General features: G+C 42.0%; 1 protein-coding gene across 1 annotated transcript in view; it reads right to left on the bottom strand.

The window, feature by feature from the left end:
• The window catches only part of LOC144817693 (long-chain-fatty-acid--CoA ligase ACSBG2-like), a 383515-nt gene that overhangs the window by 62614 nt on the left and 298005 nt on the right, over positions 1–22896 (bottom strand). The window contains exon 12 of the mRNA XM_078674441.1: positions 7854–7993. Within this exon, the coding sequence (XP_078530567.1) occupies positions 7854–7993 (140 nt within the window). The remainder of the gene's footprint in view (positions 1–7853; positions 7994–22896) is intronic.

Raw genomic sequence — 22896 nt, forward strand, 5'->3', positions numbered from 1 at the left:
GTGCAACATTTTTATGTTACATGGTAAGTTTACTCATATTTACTTCCCTTCTGCCACTATATTATCTCCAATGTGTATTTGACATCTCTTCTTCATCTCCGGCCTCCTTTCTCTCACTGTGTGTCTCCGATGCATCTTATCGCTGCTATTTTGTGTAATTACAGAAGAGAGTAAAATAAAATAGTTCGGAACGTGAAAAGGGGGCAAAGTAGAGTACCCCTCACCCCCTAGGCCTTTTCAGGCAGTCCCAAAAGGATCAGTTTCTGCTTTCCTGAGAGATTATGGTATGAGTTCCATATACCACAATAATTTGCATTACAACATGCAAGATATCTATCTCCTATTACCAACTTTTGGAGATATTCGCGCTAAGCGCGAATATCTCCAAAAAGTAACACCTGCCCTGAGCAGTTCTTAGCCATGTTATCCAATGGGAGGTGGATAAAATGGCTAAGAGCATTAGCTCGGTAATTCATGAATATCGCTGACTTTTTAGCGATATTCATGCATTGCGGCCGTTTATTATCGCATTTGCGATAAACCTTGATAATAGCAAGGTTTATCTTCGATAATTTCTGACGATGCTTAGCGGTAAAAAATTCGTTGGTAAGCATTGTTAGCGATAAATATCGCTTAACTTTGGTAATATGCACCAACGTCTGTTAACGTTCGATTCGAAGGAAATGAGGAAGTGTTGAAAAACATTGTTTGCGCCATCTTGCCTTTTTTGAAATGCCACACTTTTGTCGTGTACGGCAGCCATTTTAGATGCCTTGACCAGACCCACTCTCTGCACGCTGTCGATTCGTAGCATGGCTCCCCACCCTCGCAAGCATCTTCCCCAGGCACTGGTCACCCCCGCTCTCTGTCTTATGCATGGGCAATAAACCTCCCCCCATCTGCGCTGCTCTTCCCTGAGAATCACACTCTGTGCCCGCCCGACACCTCCCTTTCGCCCTATTCACTACCGCACCCTCTGACACTCCTCTTCCTCTGTGTCCGATTGTCCAGGCTATCAGCTAGCCCTGCAGATGTAGTTTATGGCTCCAGCTGTAAAGAATCACCCCTCTTCAAAGGAGTTATAGTAGATCAAGGCCCACACCCGATGAGATCCGTCACACCACACGTGTTCCTACTATCTGAAAACCATCCTGTATTGTGATTGGGGAGGGGACCGAGCCTGAAGCGGAAGATTCCAGGAATGACTCTTTGTACATCAAAGTTTTTACAATTATGTGTCACATTAAAAATATATAGCACTCCAACAAAGTAGTAGGAATATAAAACTTTAATAACATATAAATATATACAACAAAACAAAAACAGTAAAAACATTTAAACAACGAAGAGACCGTGGCAATTTCTTTTGAATTCCTGATGAGGACATGTTACTAGTTCTTTCAAATTATGAAAATTCAGAAGATGTTGCCTGGGGGTGGGTCGTCAGTAGCAGTCTGTTGTGCGAATAGTTCCAAGGCAGCAGAACGCGCTGAAATCTAGATGGCACGAAAGTGATGTCTAGTAAGTTGCCGCCCAGCAAATAACGGCGTGGGGCGCCGCGGGGGTGAGTGAGTCCAGTAGGCACCACAGCTATTCTTACCGGCATTGCAGAATTACTGCTGGGGACAATGCCTGTGCTGTAGCAGGGTCACAGCAGAAACAAAAAGGATTCTGTTGAAGATGTTGTTGGTTTTCAATTTGAAAACAGTTCTGGTGTCAACTGCTATGCTAATGTAGTGGTTAATGTTTTGTTTTCTCTAGAAAATGTAAAAGAGGGGGAGGCAGTCCAAAGTTCCGTTAAAAGGGCAAAGGAAAGGATCGGTGGTTTGAACTATCAGTCAAAAAGGGGAGGGGGTGCAACAATTTTTCCTACCGGGTCACACTGTGCTTTCACCGGAACTGAGGTCTGCAGGATTCTAGTAATTCAAAGTGAGGCTGGCGCCAGCATGGGGGCGGCGACGTCCCGCGGATACAGTTTCGTCACTCCACGGGCGATCATGGCAGTCATTCCCCATCGGGGGTCGGAGACTCCCGCGGCTCCTCTAGAATCTTCAAGGTCGTGGAGGACTACGGTGGTGGAGTCAACCAGTGACCGGGCCATTTCTTTATGCTGGGCCCGCTCTTGCCAGGTCGACCGCCATTTTGAGAGTTCGGTAGCTACTGGCGATCGCGGGGTCAAATGAGCGGACGGGCTCCACCCTGCCGGGCGAGACGTTGCAGCATGGCCACAGTGGAAGAACCCTTTTCCGGGCGCCTGGAGCGCTGAGGGTGCAGCTGGGAAGCCTCCACCTGGGGAGGCGGGAGAGGCCTGTTCGCACCGTCTCTCCCTCCCAGTGCACCCCACGGCGTCTCGCTTGAGATTTGTTATGGCCGGACCAGGCGATGAGGACGAGGGGGGGGGGGTCGGAGGCATGTGCAAGACATCCCCCCCCAGTGTTGTCGCAGCCATTATTCAAGAAAGAAGAAGTGTCCCGTCCGTCTTCGGGCCGGGCTTCCGGTGGATGTCGGCCGGACGCCCCTGGCTCTGGCCCCATGAACGGGTTCCTTGGTTTATCGGCTGCAGCCGGATCCCGTCGGCCTCGGCCCCCCGACCGTTTGTGGCCGGACTGGAAGAGCATGTGGCGGGACTACCTGAAACTGTCAAGGGCCACCGCGGCCGGACTGGGAGAGAGAGGGGAAGGTCGAGGAGACATTCCCCCCCCCTGCAACTCTTCAGCGTTGTAAAGGCAATCCCCTGGCCGGGTCCCGCTGGCCTCGGCCTCTCCTCCTGCTACACCCTACGTGATGGTCTCCTGGCCGAGGCGTGGCAGCAGGACCCGCCTTATATGGGCTGCTCCCGGCTGGGCGTAGCCGCAACCCTGCCCCACCTTGGAAGTTTCCAGAGTGGGGGCGGATGTTCTACTGACTTGCATTTTCCCTAGTCTATCGATTTTTTTGGCGTGGCAGGCGGTGGGACAGAGAGGGGTGATTTGGTTTCTCTTACTGTTTTTCTGGTCTCTCACCACTGGCATATTTTAACGTTTTCTTGTTTCTAGGACATTAATAGGTTTTATCATTACGTTATGTTATCGTTTCTTTGTTCGTTGTTTAATAAAAGTTCATGTTCATCAGTGGCCTACTGATTTTCGTTTTCCTATTCTTTTCTTTCCAGGTTGTTTCATGCTAAAGTTTCTGTTAACAGGATACAGTGATCACTTCGTTATTATTGCATATGTCCTTTTCACTAGGGGTGCTCTCTGGTCGGGCCAGATGACGTATCTCTAGTAAATGGTCCGGGTGAAACAGGTGCATCAATCAGTGGGGAGTAGATAGGCATGACAGATTACAACGGGGGAGAAAGGTCCGCATTACGTACCCTTTCACTATTTGCAAAGATTTTCCTACGTATATTTGCAAACAGGGAATACCTCCAAAAAGAACCAATTCCCAAACAGTCAATGTTTGGGGAAACAATCAATCAATGAGGAACGAAATAGGCACGACGTGTTAAAGGTTTGCGTTACCTACCCTTCACTATCTGCAAAGGGAGAGAGAATATTCCTATTCTTCCTCGTTTGCAGGCAGAGAAGATTCTTAAGAGAACCAACTTCGAACAATTCAATGCTCGATTCAAACAATCAACAAGGGGTACTGTGAACACAAATGAACGCCGCTTATGTACATACACATTGGTATTATCAACAGGTTGTTCCTAATGTTTCTATTTTAGGGAGGTCAAAAAGAGATCCCATTAGTGGCCTACTGATTTTGCTCGATTCCTTTTGTTTTTTTACACGATTTTTAGCTATCTGCAAAGACTAAACAGAGTATTGCGACTCTGTGCTTGTTTGTAAATAGAGAATGAACCAAAGAGAACAATCAATCAAATGGAGAGAGAAGCAGGCACGACGGATTACAACGGGGGCAAAGGCCTGCGTTAACTACCCTTCACTATCTGCAAAGAGAGAGTACTCCTAATAGAAATAAGGGGTGGGGGGCAGCATTCAAAGCAGATCAGTGTGCATAAACACGAAAATGTTTTTACTTACCACGTACTTGACATTCGACAGCTTATGATATTTGCTATTAAAAAACCATTGAAATTCACTGAAAAAACCATAGGTTATAGACCATATATAGTTAGGAATTAGCATTTAAAAAACCTTATTTTACTCACACAAAACCATTGAAATTCCATATATAGTTAGTTGCACTAACTATATATCGCGCACCCGCAATCCACTGCTGATCATGTCCAATATTACATCATTCATGACATGGTCAGTGACATCACTGATGACATCACTGATGACATCTCAAATGACATCACTGATGACATCACTGATGACATCTCATTTGACATCATTCTTGTGCTAATACGATAAACCTCTTCAGACTCTAATATAACCTTAGATACACTCAGTGTATACAGACACTCATCCATGGAGTTACTCACACACCCAGTCAGTCATGCAAAGAAACAATCTCACCTCCATTTCTTCAACTATACAGTTAAACACACCTTACTTATTGAAACATATACTAACACATATTTACTCTCTTATACAATCCCTGATACAAGTTCACAATGATCGATACAACCACTCACTCATTCAGTGGCTCTCATGCATAGTTATTTATATATGCCAACTCTCACATGTACTGTGTTTTACATATGTACTTACTATGACATGTAGCATTGAGATATCCATTCACTCATCAATACACTCATGCACACAGTCAACTGCCCATGTAGCTGTTTCCACATGCACTCTTGAACTCATACACCTAGTGAATAAACTGCTCACACATCTATGCACAGAGTCACACACCTTCCAGCCACCCCCACACAAACTCAATCTCCCATAGAAATACTTGGGCAACCAATTAATAACACATATAGCCTCTCGTATAGCTAATGATCAACACATGCAGCAGTTTACATCACAACAGACATAATGATGCACAAATTAAGACAGTTTAGTCACTAACCCATGCATTCAGTGAGACACATTTAATCACTCACTCATACAGTCAGTCACGCACCTACTAAATTCTTCATCCAGACACTTATACATCCACTCATTCTTCAATATGTAAGACATATTTTAACTTTACAGAAACATACAGTCACTGGATGTTGTCATCAGTGATGTCATCAGTGATGTCATTTGAGATGTCATCAGTGATGTCATCAGTGATGTCACTGACCATGTCATGAATGATGTAATATGTGACATGATCAGCAGTGGATTGCGGGTGCGCGATATATAGTTAGTGCAACTAACTATATATGGAATTTCAATGGTTTTGTGTGAGTAAAATAAGGTTTTTTAAATGCTAATTCCTAACTATATATGGTCTATAACCTATGGTTTTTTCAGTGAATATATATATGTATGTGTGTGTGTGTGTATATATATATATATATATATATATACAAATATATATGTATATATATATGTATGTGTGTATGTGTGTATATATATATATTTATTTATTTTTCACTGTTAAAAACAAAGGCTAAAGTGACATTATATACCCACACACACACATACATATATGAGTAGGAATTGTTGGTCAGAGTTTCCATAGGAAATGTGTTTCTTGTGTTGCCAATAACTTTGGTACTGTTTGACTAATCTGCACAAAACTTTTGAAAAAAGTTCACTTTTTTCCTGGTTTGTGCATGAAATGTTTCGGAGTTATCTCTTAAGTGGGAGCCAAGAAAAAAGAAGTCTCAAAACACTTAATCCCGATACATTTTCCTTAGACTTTTATAGGCAGGGCTACAGCAAAAACAGCTGAATGGAAATACTCCAAATTTAACAGGAAGCTAGATCTTGGTCCGCAGATTGTGGCTTTTGTGATTTGGTATAAGTAGTTTTTGAGAAAAAGGTTAAAAAATATTGACGGTTGGGTTCGCCGGACTCTCTGTCTCTCAAATCCCTAAAACCAAAATTTTAAAATAGACTTTTTTGATTGGTCATGGGGGTTCTTTTTCCCTTGGGCCATCTTGCTCCTGTGAGAGTCTGACTCCCATGGGAGCGAGTGCTCTTATTAGCTGCCAGCAACGTGAGACCAATGTTGCTGGAAGCCATTACAGGACTCAGGGACTGTCCTGAACTTTAGAGCAACAAAATTCATAGAAGGGGTTAGGGTAGGCCTCATAAGGGGGACCCAGAAAGGACCCACCAGACCAACATTGCAAAAGAAAAACCCTGATAATATTTGCGTGAACCCGCAGGACTCGCGCAGGATCACAGCAAAAACAAATAAAAAGGGTGCCCGAGGTCACATTATTTAATTAAAGGGAGGGGGAGCACTGCTCCCTTCCCCAAACTGTTTTCGGCCCCTATACCCCTATGCCCCTATGCCCCAGGGACCAATTTATTAAATATGGGGTGGGGTAAAAAATCCCCCTCCCCAAGCCATATTCTACCCCTGGAACTCCACGGCCCTGGACCCGTTTTAATAAATATGTGGAGGGGGCTGCATAGTCCCCCTCCTTGAACAATATTCGGCCAATGATACCCCATCTCCCGGGGTTCGATTTACTAAATATGAATCAACAAGCATCTCATCACATGACCGCAGAACATCAAAACGCACACAGTTTTCTAGACCCTGTCTGTTAATTGTAAGAATGTGTGCTTGTGTATGTCTCGAATCTGGGATCTCCATATGCACATGTGCAGGTTGAGGAGTGTGAGTTTTGTATGCGTGTGTGTGCATAGCTGTGGTGTTTTTGTGCATCTGTGTGTAGCATGGGCATTCTAGTGTGTGTGTTTCTATGTGCAGCGTTTGATTGATGTGAGTGTGCTTATGTGTTGTGTATATGAGTATAAACATGGTGCTTATGCATGTGATGGGTGCCTGTATGTGGTGTGCGTTGTCTTCATTAAACACCAGCATGCAAAATGATATTAATAAAATGACATAATAAATACTGTGGCCCCCAGGGTATACGGTTGCCCGGACCAAATTGCTTAGGGAGGTGGCGGCGCTCCCTCTCCCCTTAATTAAATAATGCATTCAAGGTCCCAATTTTGGGTTTTTTGCTATGTTCCCGCAGCAGTCCTGCAAGAAAATTGCAGAGTATCCATGGCCTGCTCCATTATATGATTTTTTTAAAAATCGGAACAGGTGACTAAGACTCCAAGTCCTGTAGTAGCTGCTAGCAACCTTTTTTGCATGTTGCTGGCCAATCAGAGCATTCTTTCCAATGAGAGTCTACCTCCCGTTGAAGCAAGTAGGCCTAGGGGCAAAAAAGCTCTCTGGGCCAATCAGAATGCTCTATTTTTCTAAACTGGATTCAAAAGACCTTCACCGTAGTCCCTTGAATTCAACTGTCCAGTTATACAAATATTTTTTAACAGATTCACATCAAAGCACAAAAAGCACAATCTGCGGACCAAGATCTAGCTTCCTGCAAAATTTGATGTAATACTTTTTGGCAGGTTTTGCTGTAGCCTTGCCAAAAGAAGTTTATGGAAAATGCTTGGGGGTTTGTGTTTCGGGACCCCTCTTTTTTCTCAGGCCCTGATTGATTGATCACCCTGCACATTCCATGCACAAACTAGCCAAAACAAAACACGTTTTTCAAAAAGGTTCATTGAGATTCATCAAACGATCCCAAAGTTATTAGCAACACATAAAACGCATTTCCTATAGAAATGCGGACCTAACTATAACTACCCTGTCTATCTCTCTATCAGTAGTTATAGTAATAAGATCTAAAGATATATCACACATAGGTAAGCTGTATCATTGAATATTTCAAATTCACTATTACAAAGAACAGTCCTATAATTTACAATGCTACTCACTCTTGTCTTCAGAGTTACTGACATGTCTGATAACTCCCCTCTTACCTTCAGAGTGATCAGCATGGATAGGAACTTCTTCTTATCTCCAATTAACACAGCATTACTAATGATGGGCACTTCCTCCTTCAGGGCATTCTCGATGGGAACCGGCGGAACATTTTCACCCCCTGATGTGATGACAATTTCTGCAATTAATCAAGACATATTTTAGTCATACTTCAGATTACTTTAAGAAGATGCTGAACATGAATCCCCTCTGTCTTACTTTTATAGTGTCTTCAATAAATATAAACAGGCGGATCCAACTAGATGAAAAACTTATTCTTCTACAAAAGCTCTGCTTCAGTGACAGCAGCAATGCTAATCCCGTCCCAATCCAAACATTCTATGAATAACATTCTCCTGATACTACATACTACATCATTAAATCCCTTCCCCATTTTGAATTTTATAAGAAATAGAAAAAGAACTAGAAGGAAGGAAAAGAAAGAAGGAAATAAACAAATAAATAAGTTACAATCAAATTAACAATGTTCAATGAAATATTATGGTTTATTGAAAACTGTTGTAGATCTTATAATTCATCTATCACTTTTTTTAAATTTAGTTGTAGGTTGTTTCTTTACTCAGCTGTTTGACTTGCTTCCTGTTACCGTTTTGCCAACATCTTGTGCTGTAAATGCTGAGCCATGTATTCCTGTTTTTTCAAAGTAGACGGATAAACTATAGAGTGTTATTTTATTTATCATTGTTTTACCAACACATTACAATATTACGATGTTGCGACACTGTTGTGGATACTGGTCCGACCTGGCATGGGGATGTGTCTTGCATTTACACTGTGTTAAGTTAGCATGAGCTTATTAGAAGTTTAAATGCCATTTTTCCTTTTTACTGCCTTTGCACACGGCACACATTATTACAAATGTTTAGAGTCTAGCAGACTGTTTTGCCTCACACGAGAATAATATGTTTTTCTAGAGTAGCAGCTTTGCTTGGTAAGCTTTGTCTGAACACTGAGTGCCAGGGCCTTCAAGGTTATTTCAACACAGTGGTTGTTGTCCGGTCTGATCAGCGCACGTTCTAGACATAACATATATGCAGCTGTGGCCACCTCTGATTTTGGTGTGTTTAATAATGCACTGCGCAGGCATGCAAACACACACTTTGGAGAACATTCGCATGCCGAGAGCTGGTGTAGAAAATGATGTGATCGATTTCTACTAGGACCGGAGGTATGGGGCCGTCATTGTAAACCCAAGAGACCTTCTGTAGATATAAAATAACCTAATAGCAAGGGAGTGTGAAATCTAGGTGTAACATAGCCTATTTCCATTTAGCATTTTAAAATGCTTTCTCCTTTTGTATTTTATGGAATAGTAACTATGCTGATAATTTTGTTGCTTATAATATGTCTGCTTGTATTAGCTAAGATACTGCGCCTGAGAACATGGCATTAGAAATAAATATTTCAAACTTGCACGTGTCTTCATTTACTCCCCGTTATGGACTGATATGAGAGTATAACGAAAGAGTGTTCATGTCTTCCACATTGCCTGAGGTATTCTAAGTTCCATGTTCTGGGTTGTCTAATCATTGGGGGTATGAAAGAACCAATGAGACACTGATTGCTAGTCTGGTAGGGGATTTTGGCTACTAAGGTGAGTTTCACTGCGGTTCCAAGTCTCTATGCACAGTTCTGTGTATGAGCAGAATCCCTGCTACAGACCAACATCCGGTCGGTGTTCCCGACCTCCTCAGTATGATGTGACCGCACATGGTGCAGTCGCATACATTTTCCTATGGGAGCATATGCTAAGGCTGTAAACCAGCCACAGCACAAGCTCCCATAGGGAAATGGGAGGTTGTGTTCATTCCTGGACCTGCCACACGGTGCAGGGATCACCAAGGGGGCACCATAGTTGCCTCTTCAGCCCCCACCCAGAGGCTGCAAACTGAAGGTGGCGCGGCTAGGGCCCCTCAAACTTCCTTTCCGATAGGCTTGGAAAGCCTACCGGAAACCGAGCATCGTAATTTTGGATGGTGTAAAACGCCGTCCCTATGGATTACAGGCTGGTTTCCGACTGGCCTACGGGCTCCTTCTGCCCGTCAGAATCCAGCCGGCATGACCAGTCTGTTTCCCTTCCAACCGCCTAAATTGTAATTAGGTGGTTGGAAGTGCAACCGATGATCTCAGTCGGAAAGCCTCCAACCTAAGGTCGGAGGCTTTCAGGCGGAGATCGTAATCGGGCCCAAAGTCTCCAATCTGATATTTTTGTTCCTGATTGTTTTTTTTCTGATCTGCATAGTATTTAATATTTTATTTTACCTTCTTTATCTCTCTTTACAATTTCATCAGCTTCTCTTGGCGGGATTGTTGGAAGATGTGGTAAATGAGTTTGTCAAGGTTGTCCAATCCTAAATTTAGAAACGCATTTTTCAATAGAGCCAGGTGGCATGTTTTTATAATCATGTAATACTTGACATAGGGCTTGATTTACAGAGATCTGAGACAGTTTTGCTCTTTGTAGGTCTTTTTTCATAGAGTCCTTCAACATGGTTTGCTCTTTGAATGGCTTTCTCTGTAGTGTCCACCATTACATTTACTGGTGACCACATTGGCGTTATTTTTCTCCGTGTTACTCCTATGTAATTCATGAAGTTTCTAAATTAATTTCCACTGAACAGTGCTCTATTATTTGTCTTGAACACATCTGCTATTCCCCAAGTAAAAAAATTATCATCTAGTACAGGAGATTCTACTGATTCTGAAGGTTATGATACAACTTTCACAACTGGGAAACCTGAATATTTATCAATTATGAAAAATAAGTAGTGTCCAGAATCTAAAGGGTCATACAAGTCTGATGCTAGATTGGAACATACTGCATCTGTTAATTTTGAACAATACACTTGTTTCTGTGTTCTTCTCTTTTGCAGTATATTGGTGTAAATTACATGCTTTTAGTACCTCTTTGCCATTGAACACTGGATACCACATTTCACCCCTTTAAAATTCTGTGTTGCTGATTTTCCTCTGTGACTCTCATGAGCTAAATCATTGACAGGTCTTTGTAAAATGAGTGGTAGGTATAATGTATTGCCTCTTAAAGAATACCTGATGAAAACGCTGTTAACTCAGCTTGTATATTTTTGAATGCTAAAACATCTTTTTCTTATCCTGGATTAAAATGGTGTTGCATTATTTAAATGCTTCCATATGTTTACTTCTTGAATTGTTCCATCCTTTCATGGCGCACCGATCAGCTTGTTTTCTGAAATATAGCAGGTATTTCTGATTCTTTATGAAACATATATCTTTCTCAGCTTCAGATTCTTATTTTATTTGAATGCCAAGTGGATGTCTAGATAAATAAACTGCTGGAATATTTTCCCTTCGTGGTTTATGTACAACTTTGAAGTTTTTTTTTTTTTTTAAATCAAATCTTTATTTTGATCATTTGATCCTTAAAGATGTACAACAATTCATCATCATTAAGAGTTTAAAAAGGATTTAAAACAAGAATTACAGTATATAAAAGCAACGATTTATCAATGCTCATCTGCCATCTTTATATGTCGGGTTCTGGCATACCACATTGCTGATAAAAATTTAGCCAGGGCAAACACCGTTGACTGGGACAGATCTGTTTTTAAAACTCTGAATGCAGGAAGGAGTGTCCTGAAACCCAGGTTTCTAAGTAATGGAATCAACCAATAACGCCTACTTTTACGGTATACAGGGCAGAAGAAGATGACATGAACTTTGCTTTCTCTAGATTTAGCACAGGAAGGACACAACTCATTCGACAAATGTCCAGTCCATGCTTTAGTGAAGGTCTTTAGGGGAAGGGTCCCATACCTCCACTGCAAATAGAGTTTCCTTGTAAGAGCAGGAGCCATACCGTCCCACACGCTTTCAAAGTTGTATGAATCCTTGATTAGCATAAAGGCGTGCGTCAGGGAACCCTCCCGGGCAGTTGCCTGGACTCGGGTGAGCCTATTTTCATAGTATACTCCGGAGAGTGTTTTTCTTGAAATCCTGGTACTTGTCCTTTGAGGATCTAGCCACAGCTCTGTTAAACCGAGGGTCTCGCCTGTTGTCTTTATGTAATTTATCCAGGGTATCTTAGAAGCGTTGGGTAGGGTTAAAAATTCCTGCAGCTCAGATCGATATGGAGCGAGGTCCTGACTGCTCCATATACGGCGCCAAAATGTTAGGGGCTTGAGCCCTAGTTCTTCTGTGATGGGCCTCAGAGCCAGGTCCAGTCTCAGGGGCATGAGTGGGGTACTTGTTGGTAGAGTTGTAAGTTGTCTTATAAATTTATTTTCCGTCACCTGTAGATTAGAAGGTGACGTATGACCCCATATCTCTCCCCCGTAGGTAGCACCACCCCGAGCCTGCATTTTATATATTTGAATAGCCGGGGACAGAGGGCGAAAAGTTGATTTGGACGCGATTCTCATAATTCCCCCCGCCCTCTGAGCTAGCCTCATATTGGCTTTTGTCCGGTGGGCCCCCCATGTTAGGTTTTCGTTTAGGGTTAGCCCCAAATACTCAATAATGTGTACCCTTTCCAGCCGCACAGAGCCGAGTAAAGGGTTTGGGCGCTTTTGGGACTTAGGATTCATAATCATGAATATAGTTTTTTGGGGGTTTATTTCAAGGCCCCTTTCAGTGCAAAAGTCCTGGAAGCCGTCAATTACCCTCTGGATGCCCAGAGGGGTTTTAGATAGCTGCAGGGTGTCGTCCGCGAACATTATGGCGGGCACCCTGCTGCCAGTCAATTTTGGGGCGTCGGTGTTAGCTATCCCGGTCAGATGTGAGATTACCCCGTTCACAAAGAGGCAGAACAGGGTTGGTGCGAGCACACATCCCTGCCTCACCCATCTGCGAACGGGGAATCTTTCAGTCAGCGTCCCACTTCTCCCACATCTGACCCTTGCAAAGTTGTTATGATGTAATTTGAGCAAAATCGCGAGAATGTCTTTTGGGACGCCCAGTTCTATCATTACCTCCCACAGTTTTGCTCTTGGCACTAGGGCGAAGGCGGCACGCAGGTCCACAAAGACCGTGTATAGGGTGCCGCCCTCGATAAGCGCCCCTTCTCCAGTATATCAGATTTAGTCTGAATACTTGGTCTATTGTGGAAACACCCCTCCTGAATCCAGCCTGGTATGTGCTGAGGGTGTCCGTTTCCTACAGCCAGTTCTGCAGGCGATTCAGGATTAGTCTACCAAAGAGCTTTTGCGAGACGTCAATGAGGCTTATGGGGCGATAATTGGCTGGGAGCAGAGGGGATCCCTTTTTAAATATAGGGACAACCTCTGCGCCCAGCCAAGTATCTGGAACCTACATGCCCCCCAGGACTGCGTTAAATATCAACAATAGATATGGTGCCCATATCCCTGGTTCCTGTTTGTACAGGTCTCCAGGGACCCCATCCAGTCCCGGTGCTTTACCTCCTGCGAGTCCCGCAATTGCGACTTGAACTTGTTTTAAGACGAATGGTTCACCCATCTGATCTATCATAGTAATACTACTGGGATTGGTATCAGGCATATCCTCATTTGAATATAGAGATTGGTAGTGTTCCTGCCATAAGGCGGGGGCTATGTTAGGTTCAATAGCTGAGGAGAGATCCTCTGACCCATGGTTTACCACTCGCCAAAATTTGCGTGAATCTTTCTTGGCTAGTGCCTCAGATAGGTCCTCCCAGTGCTTTTGATCCCATTCTGCTTTGGCATTAGCCGTCAGTGTCTTATATGCCCGTCTATTGCCTTGTATTGTCTCGCGGGATTCATGAGTCTTGATTGCGAATAAAAGTTCCCGTTTCGATTCCCGACATGCGGTATTATACCAGGAATTTTTATTTACCCTAGTACTTTTGGATGACGCTTCTGAGAATAGGTCTGACTGTAATGTATTTATTAGGTCTTTATGGATTTGGCCCAATAGTTCTACATTCCTTCTGTCCGCTAGTTTATCAGAAAGACCAAATGCCCTTTCAAGGGCTGGGGTAATTCTGGCATAGAGGCTGGATAATTTTGCCTCATTAGTTGCTAGCTTCCCCCACCTCACTCGCCTCCTGTTGTTCGCTAGGAGTAACCCAGTAGTCCCAATTTCATTATCCATTCCCATGTCATCTATGCGAGGGATGGCGTATTCAAGTATGAGTGCGTCATGATCGCTATCCTCTCTAGGTTGTACCCTAAAATCAATTATACGTGTCCAATGTGATATTTGGACAAGGATATAGTCTAATCTAGATTCGCTACGCGGTCTGTTGAATGTGCATTTACAGGGGTTGTCTGATTTTGTGCACCCATTGCATGCGCGTAGACCGTGATTAAGGGTCATGGCTGTAATTTGTAGTGCAAGGGGTGTCCAGGCTCTTGGTGGAGGAGCCACCGTGTCTGGTATCATGCAGCTAGCGTCCTCTTCTAGGGGAGAGCCTTCCAGCAATCCAGACAGTGGCTCGTAGTGAGAATTGAGGTCTCCTGCTACCAACTGGGGGAGATCCCTTGGAATGTCACTCAGAAGGGTTGAGAGATCCTCAATTGTTTTCGATTCCCCCGAAAAAGGCACGGGTCTCGAATAGACGTTAATGATCAATAACTTAACTAGATTCAGCCATTCTAGGAGAACTGGTAGAATGTCTTCAGAGTCTATAGCTAAACAACTGGCCTTACAGCCCAAATGGGAGGCAATCAAGGTTGCCAACCCTCCAGACGGATGCCCTTTACCCCCCCACTTTGCCTTTTTTTTAAAAACTTCAAAACCTGGGCATATGAACTCCTCTCGTGCCCAGGTTTCCTGTAGGAGACAGATTCCTTTTGAGCTAATAAATGACAACCAGTCGGGACATTCAATTTTGTTGCCGATACCTGCTACGTTCCATGAAATTAGGTTGAGCGTAGCAGGCCTTGAAGGTGGTTGCTCGATATTGGGCCAGATGTTCTCTATAGGGACGAGAATAGTATTTGCCATTGGGGTTTGTAGAAATTCTCCTTGTTCGGACTCTGGGTTGATGGTTTTATCCCTATTAGCAGGTATAGAGCTTGCCCTTTCTTGGGAAGGATTTAAAATATCAGTGGTAGTTCTAGGTATGAATTGTGACCCAGATTGGCCTCCGTCGGTGGGGCCATCCACTGCAGAGTGCTCTGCAGCAAGTTGATCCACCACCTTTATATTGGAATCAGCCAGTCAATCTATCATTTCCAAGGTACTATACCTATTTGAGGTTGGGAAATATGCTGGGTGATGCAGTCTATGTGGGCCAGAGACTCCTCTCGGTCTACCACCCCATCCTCCTCTCCTTCTGGTGACATGCTCCCACCCCTCCCCCTCGTCATATAGCGGTAAATATTCCATTTGCATATTCCTATTTGTTGTCCAGTATTCTCGTAATATGAGGGAGCAATTTTATTTTTAGGTTTCTAAATATAGGGATTCATTCTTGATGCTCCGCTATGATAACAAAAGGTTTGCTATATGAGAAATTGTGATAACGCTCACAAGCTCATACCACATCTAAACATTCCTTTTCAGGCTGAAAAATATATTTTCTCTGTCAGATAGACTTTTACTAACATGTGAAATTACATATCAAGGAGTTTCTCATCCTGGTGTGTGTTGCACAAGAATAGAACATAGTCCTACAGGTCGAGCATCCGCTACAAACTCCATACATAGATGTGGATCAAAGTATGTTTAAATTGCTACTGAAGACATGTCCTCTTTGATTTTGTTGAATATAGGTTCACCAAATTCATCCCATTTGAATGGTCTTCCTTTTCTAGTTGATTCCATAAGTAAAGCACCAATTGTGGCATGGCCTTTAATATATCTTGCCATTCCAAAAAAGGAACGTAGTTCAGATACATCCTTAGAATTTGTAATGAAGTTCAAAGGCAAAGATTTTACCGGATCTGGTCTCGTTTCCTCTTTTGAAAATATATGACCATAAACATTAGTTTTCTTTTGTTAACCTCACCTTTTTCTACATGTTATGTGAGATCAGCTCTTTTTTGACACACACACATCATTTAAGGCTTGATCATGTTCATCTGGTGTTTTTCCAAACACAGAAATTTCTGCTGCTGAACATATACCAAACTTCAGTCATTTGTAATGAAATAGCCCTAGATATGTAGAAAAAATGGTGATATTTCTCGGTGGGTCATCAATTTCGAGCTGGTCCTATCCTATATATAATTCTTATTTTGAAAATATAGTAGCTCCATTGATGTTTCTAATTATGTCATTCAAATATGGGCCAGGATGCCTTTCTCTTTTTATTTCTCTGTTAGGTATTCACATGTCTGCACAGATTCTAATAATATCTGTGTTTTTTGAAACTATTTCTATAGGGACATTTGAGTTTATTTCTAGTTGTACTTTTGCCTAAACATTTATTGGAACTCTTCTGTGTTGTTGTGCAACAGACTTTACTGTTTCATTAATATGTAGCATACTTGTTTTTTCCTTTAATTTTCCTAATCCTTTGAATAATTCTGGGTATTTCTTCAATATCCTAAGCTCTGTGAAAATGTTACAAATAATGGCTATCAGTCTCATTATCTGAGCTATGGCATTCCTCAACAAACATGTCCCAAGTATTACTCCTTTGAGAATATGTATTTCTTCCTTATTAAATATGTTTCCATGTTACAAATTATCCTTGAATTCCCTAAAACAAGCACTAGGATGTTTTGCTCTCAACTGAAAAACATCTGAAGGAGTTGTGATTTGTTTGCATTTTATGATATTCAGAGACACACATGATGTTACACATTGAGCTGTTGTCAATGTCAAATGGAAACTTCTGAGTACCATCCATTATGTCAAGGGATAGTGGCTTCTCAATGTTTCTCTTTTTATTAGACAAATTTGATTAGATTTATTTTTTATCATGTATAATCACTAAGACTCAGTGTCCTCTGTGTAATCATGGTCTAAGCTTTCCATTTGTCAAACATTCTCTTTTTTTGTTTTGTACAAGTCTTTAAAATTCTTTTTTTCATCATGTTAAAATTTGGATACATTCCCAAAGTGATTAACTTTTCCACATTCCTTACACTGTTGGCTTAAAATTGAACAACTATTTACATGTGGAAACTGTAATCCACAATAATTAGCACACTTTTTGGCCTTTGAATTGACATTCAACATTTTCAATTGTATTACTCTTTTCAGACATCTGTTAAACTTTTCCCATTATTTTCTTTCTTCCATGTTCCATGTTTGCAGCATGTTATTTTGCTTGTGCCTCAGTTCGAGCCATCTGAAGAACTGTCTGTAAATCATGCACTTTCTCTAATAGTTTCTTTCTAAATTCTAGTGAGTGTCATCCTTGAATTCTCCTCAGTCGGATTGCTTCCTCATAGGTAAATGCTATGGAAGACAAAACATTTTAGTGAGTCTTTTAAAGTTACATTTATTTCAAGTAGGAAACACAACATCAGGTATTCATAGGCTCTACAAGTTCTATTCACCGCAGCCTCATCTATCCAACTGTCAAGTATAGAACTCAAGATTCATGTTATGTTAAATTATTTATTTAAGCCCACGTACACAAATTGGTTTCTTGACACTAGTTTAGGAGTAGCTGAGCCCCGGAAGATCTATTCAAATGCCTGAACAAAGAGTCATGTCTTGCGAAGTCTCCTGAATACAGGTAGGTCTGTGCAGGATCTGATTACGTAGAGGAGTGCATTCCAGAGATGGGGCGCCAGCACTGCTAACCCACTGCCACCTAGTCTCTTCCGTTTATAGGGGGAATGACCAGTAAGTTCATGTGGGCAGATCTCAAAATGCACGTGGGTATATGTTTCATAATGAGGTTGGCAAGGAATTTTGGACCCTCATCCCGAGAGATTTAAAGATAAGTCACCTAATTTTAAAAGCACAGCGTTGTGATATTGGGAACCAATGTAGCTGCCTCATAAGAGGGATGGCATGTTGCCATTTGGGTTGATAGAAGATCAATCTGCCAGCCAGGTTCTGTGCCAGCTGCAGGTTCCTGACTAAATACGATGGTAACCCAAGATATAGGTAGTTTGCATAGTCTATATGGGAGATGACCAGCGCTAGGATAACCTGCACCAGTGCTTCTCTAGTAAGGAATCTACTCATTTTCCTAATCCTCTGCAACTGGAAGAATCCGGTTGAGACTACTGTTCCAATCTGGGACTTCATTGACAAGTCATTGTTGATTTTGACCCAGGGGCTCTTCGTAGAAGGGGATGGAACTGCAGGAGAGCCCAGGTCTGTAGACCAAAAGTGTGAGCTCCAGGGGTTCTGAGTGCCACCAGTCAAAATAAGTTCGGTTTTGTCCAGATTTAGCTTTAAATGGTTGCTATTCATCCATTTACTGATGTCCAGCATGGTCGCCTGAAAGTCAGAGATGGGCGCGGGTGTGTTATTGATGGAGAATATAAGTTGTAGGTCATCTGCATAGTTAAATGTGTTCAACTTATGTTTCCTTAAGGATTGGATCAGAGGGAGTTGATATAGATTAAACAGTGCCGGGATAGTGATGATCCCTATGGCACTCCACTGTTGGACTTAACCTCAGGGTCAATGAAGTGAGACAGATGAACAGATTGAGACTAATCTCGCAGAAAGGAGAAGACCAAGTCAAGGGCTGGACCCTGGAGTCCTGGGTTTCTGACCCGGTCCACCAAAATTGCATGGTTGACTGTTTTGAATGCCGGTGAAAGACCTGGCAGCACCAGGGTTGCGGGGTGCCCCTGTAGTTCATCGAATACCGCCAGAATGACCATCTCCATAGAGTGAGATTGATGAAATCCCACTTGGTGGGGGTCAAGGAACTGAGATTGTTCGATGAATGAGCATAAGCATTTTGTTACATGGGATTCCAATATCTTAGTCAGATAGGGAAGCAGAGATATGGGACGGTAGTTGAGTAACGCCAGAGATTCAGCCCCAGGTTTTTTTGGAAGGGGAACTATGGTAGCTTTTTTAAAGGCTCTAGGAACATGGACCTACTTCAGTGATTCTTTCAGAAGACAGAAGGTGGGTGCAGAGTGTACAGTAAACACTTCCTTAAGAATGTGTGATAGACAGCTATCGCTGGTGTAACCAGATTTAACCCTGCTCAGGAGTTCCAGGAAGGCTTCACTGCTGATCACCGGGAATTGATATAGGGAGTTAGGGTTCCTCAAGGCCATAGGCAGGATTTCATATCCAGGACATGCGACGATGCTGGATTTAATCCTAGCAATTTTGTCAATGAAGAAGACATTCAATGAGTTGCAGAGTGACTGGGATGGCGCTGTTTTTATTGTGACTCTGTCAGGGTTTGATATCTCATTGACAATTGAGAGTATGTCTTTTGATTTGTTAGTAGAATTCATAATCTTCGCAGAGAAGTAATTAGCCTTAGTGACTTGGATCGCTTTCTTATAGTCCTTTAGTTGAGATAAGTAGGTGGCTTTCTTGTCGGGAAGATTGCTCTGTCGCCACCTCTTTTTAATTGGCCCAAGGCCAGCTTTTGGATCTTCAGGTCTTCAGAGAACCATCTCTTTGCCTCATGGCGCCTTGCTGCTCTAATTATCCTGAGAGGGGCATGTTTGTTACTGGCTGCAGTTAGCCAGTCTGTCATAATTTCTGCACTAATGCCGAGATCCAAAGCTGTATCTGCCAATGAGTTGCACAAGGCATTAAGGTTGACATTGTTCCATTTCCTTGCATCAGGCCTCCTTTGGCTGAGGGTTTACCTGTGATTGCATTGCAGACCACATGCTTTATTAAGAAATGGTCTGACCAGGTGCATGGAGAGTTCATAGAGTTCTATGGGTGGCAGTATCCTTACATTTAGGGGGATACAGGTAAACCTATTAATATAAGTACATATTATGGCAAATATAATATAATATAACACATCTCCTTCCTATGGACGAAAAAGAATTGAAATAACGAACAAAGGAAATAACAGTACAAAACTAAATATATACAATAAATAGTAAAGCTGTGCAACTGACTATAAATATCATGCAATAATTAACAAGGTATAGCTATTGTATATCTTCAGAGAATTCTAAATGAAGCAATTCCAGAATAATGGTGTATACATTAGAATGAAAATAGAGGTGTAACTGAAACAATCTAAATAGTACCAGTGTAGACTGAACCAATCATAAGCAGTACAGGATGAAATACCACATATTACAAGTATGGTGTAATTATGACATATCATATTCATCCAACGATTTTGTTGGTTTAATTATTCCACCTGACTTTCTTATAAGACTCCCTTTTCCATTTGTATTAGCAAAATCACTTTTTGGATGGGCCATACACAGTCTTTCCGTACTTCATTTTTGTTCATTTGCTAAATTTTTCTAACTTCTAGAATTCTTCTTGGTGAAAAGTAAGGAGATAATTTCCTATCATGCTTAAAAGGCCCCTTTATCTGCCTGGCCTTCTATTCTTTGCTTTTTGCACCATATCTTGCAATGTACTCTGCAGTGAATTGTTTCTAATTTCTCCTTGTTTTGCCCATTAAAGTGATTCTGCCGGTAAGTACCTTTTGTTCAAGCAATAACCAAGATGGCACCAAATGGGCACCAGGATATCTCCCTTTAAGAGAAATCTTTTTGATTGAATGCAATTCTGTATTCCCACAACATGTTTTTTCCTGTATACAATTGATTCTTGCCAATCGAAAGCATTATTATGGAGATCTATTTATTGTTTCCACAAGTCCAAATGCTCTGGGGCAAAATAATGCTGTCTTACGGTGAACAATTAAATGTTTTTTGAGAATCTTGTTCACGATGTTTAAAGTAAAGTGCACTCAATTGTCAGTTACTAATATCTCATTAACAGCTTCAGCAATACTTATGTCAGTCAAGGTGTGTAATAATGCTAGTGTAGTGGTATTCTAAGCAATGTGAGTAATTATCCTTTGAGTATGATAATCAATTAGGACAAAAATACATTTGCCATCTTTCTTTTATAGGTCCAATAATATCCAATCCAAATTTACACCAGAGGTTATCTGGTACCAGAACTGGAAAAATATGAACCAAGGGGCTTATTTAGGAGAGCCCTGCATCACTTTCACACCATGTAAAGTAGTACATGTGTGGCTGCGAATGGCATCATAGATCATGATCAAAGCGACGCAGCACAAATTGCGGCGTCACCTTACTCTGCATCCAGGAGACGTTCCATGGGAGTTGCTGTGGTTTTTCATTGATGGAATTTGACGCTGCCGCAGATTTACAAAGTGATGTAAACCTGGGGAAGCTTCAAATATGTACGCCTCCTGAGGTGAGGCGAATGAAGAGAAATATGTTAATTTCTCCTTGTTATTTCCTCTTTCCATGTGTTGTGCAGTCTTCAGCGCACATAGAAAGAGGTAAATGCCTCTTAGGATTGTTTTTGTAGAAGAAGGTTTCCCTTCCTGCACAAAAACAATCCTGCCTGCAAGGGTGCCTAAGATGGAGCTAGACTGCCAAAACAGCACCCGCGCAGGGGGCAAGGACAGGAATATAACTAGTTGCTTAAATATGGTGCATTCCTGCCCTTTCACTTTGGTGTAGGGCAGCAGAGGAAGGTGTCTTGCTGCGGTCCCCTATGCCAAAAGGACAGAAATTATGCACTTTGTGAGTAACTTTGACTTTGCCACTAGATGCACATTTCCAACAATCACTTACTTTGAACTCAACAGTAGCGTCCATGCCTGGCCACCAATACTGTTCTCTTATTCCACTCTTCGTCAAATGTCTAGCAAGATGCACTCCCTGGGCTAAATCTACAATCTTACTAGCGAGGCCTAATGGTGGTACAATCTTTGAATTTTTTTGTACTGTTTCATCATGCAAACTAATGTTTTTTTTCACTACCACGTAAGTTCTTCAACTTCAGGTTTTAACCTAGGACATCCATTCTTTATATAATCTTCAGCTGTTTTGATATTGTTATCTGCATCTGAAAATGTTTTCCAGTGGTCTTGACTTATACTATTGGCCACAATTGAATGTACTACATCAACAGGTCTCTCACAAATGATATCATCACCTTCAATAGGTTATCTGGAAAAACAAGCTGACACTATATGACTAGGCCTAAGAGAAAAACTAAATTTAAAATTAAACTTTCCAAACCAAAATATCATCTGGTAATGGGCGGAATGGTGCACTCAAATCCTTTTTTGGTGAAAGCATGAATTAACGGTTTATGATCAGTTCTCACTTCAAATGTAAAATTCCAAAGAAAAACATGAAATTAACTATTGCCCAATAACAGGCTAATGCTTCTCTTTCTATAACAGAGTAGTTGATATGTGCACCATTAAAAGATATGGATGCAAATACAATCACATTCTTTGTCAGGACACGGAGGCAAGGATTAAGCTTTTCTTTTTTCTTTAATTTTACTAGCAGCCATTAAACAATAACAGTAAAACATCAATAGGACTTCATTTCCCATGAATCCTAGAGAAAACCATCAAGCTCATAAACCAGTCCATCGGCCAATCAGGCGCCTCCTGAGACAATAATAGACAATGATCTCTGCTGGACGTCCTGTTTCTTCGCTGCTAGCAGCCTCCTTCAGATAAATTCCACTTCCCTCAGTATTATTTCTTATGCTGGGTGTTTTTTTTTTTTTATCTGGATTAAACTGGTTATAGGAGCCTCTGCTCCTTTTTTACGCGGCTGCTCATTAACACTGGGCCTGTATTTATGTACATTTGTTTGTTTCCTTTGAACGTTATTGGTACGATTTCGGAGCCTCCGCTCCGCTTTGCGTTCGCTTACAGCTTTGTGCTATTGCTTGATTTATTGTTTACTCAACTTATCGGAGTCTTCGCTCCTTAGGCGCAGCCGCGGGAACACCTTGTTCGCTCCCACACGGTTGCGAGTGTTGTGCGATTACCGGCCAGAGTGTGCGGCGGTCCGCTGACTGCCAGAGGGCACAGCTCCCTTCTTCCCTCAGGTGTATTTTCCTCAGAGAGACCTGGGCGGAGGTCACGTCAGTTGCGGCCATCGCCAAGCACCTCCGCCCACATCGGTGCTGTCGCGCCCAATTTACCGGCATACCTGGAGAGCGAAC

Source organism: Lissotriton helveticus, chromosome 2_1 (genome assembly GCF_964261635.1).
Source record: "Lissotriton helveticus chromosome 2_1, aLisHel1.1, whole genome shotgun sequence".
NCBI classification, from domain to species: domain Eukaryota; kingdom Metazoa; phylum Chordata; class Amphibia; order Caudata; family Salamandridae; genus Lissotriton; species Lissotriton helveticus.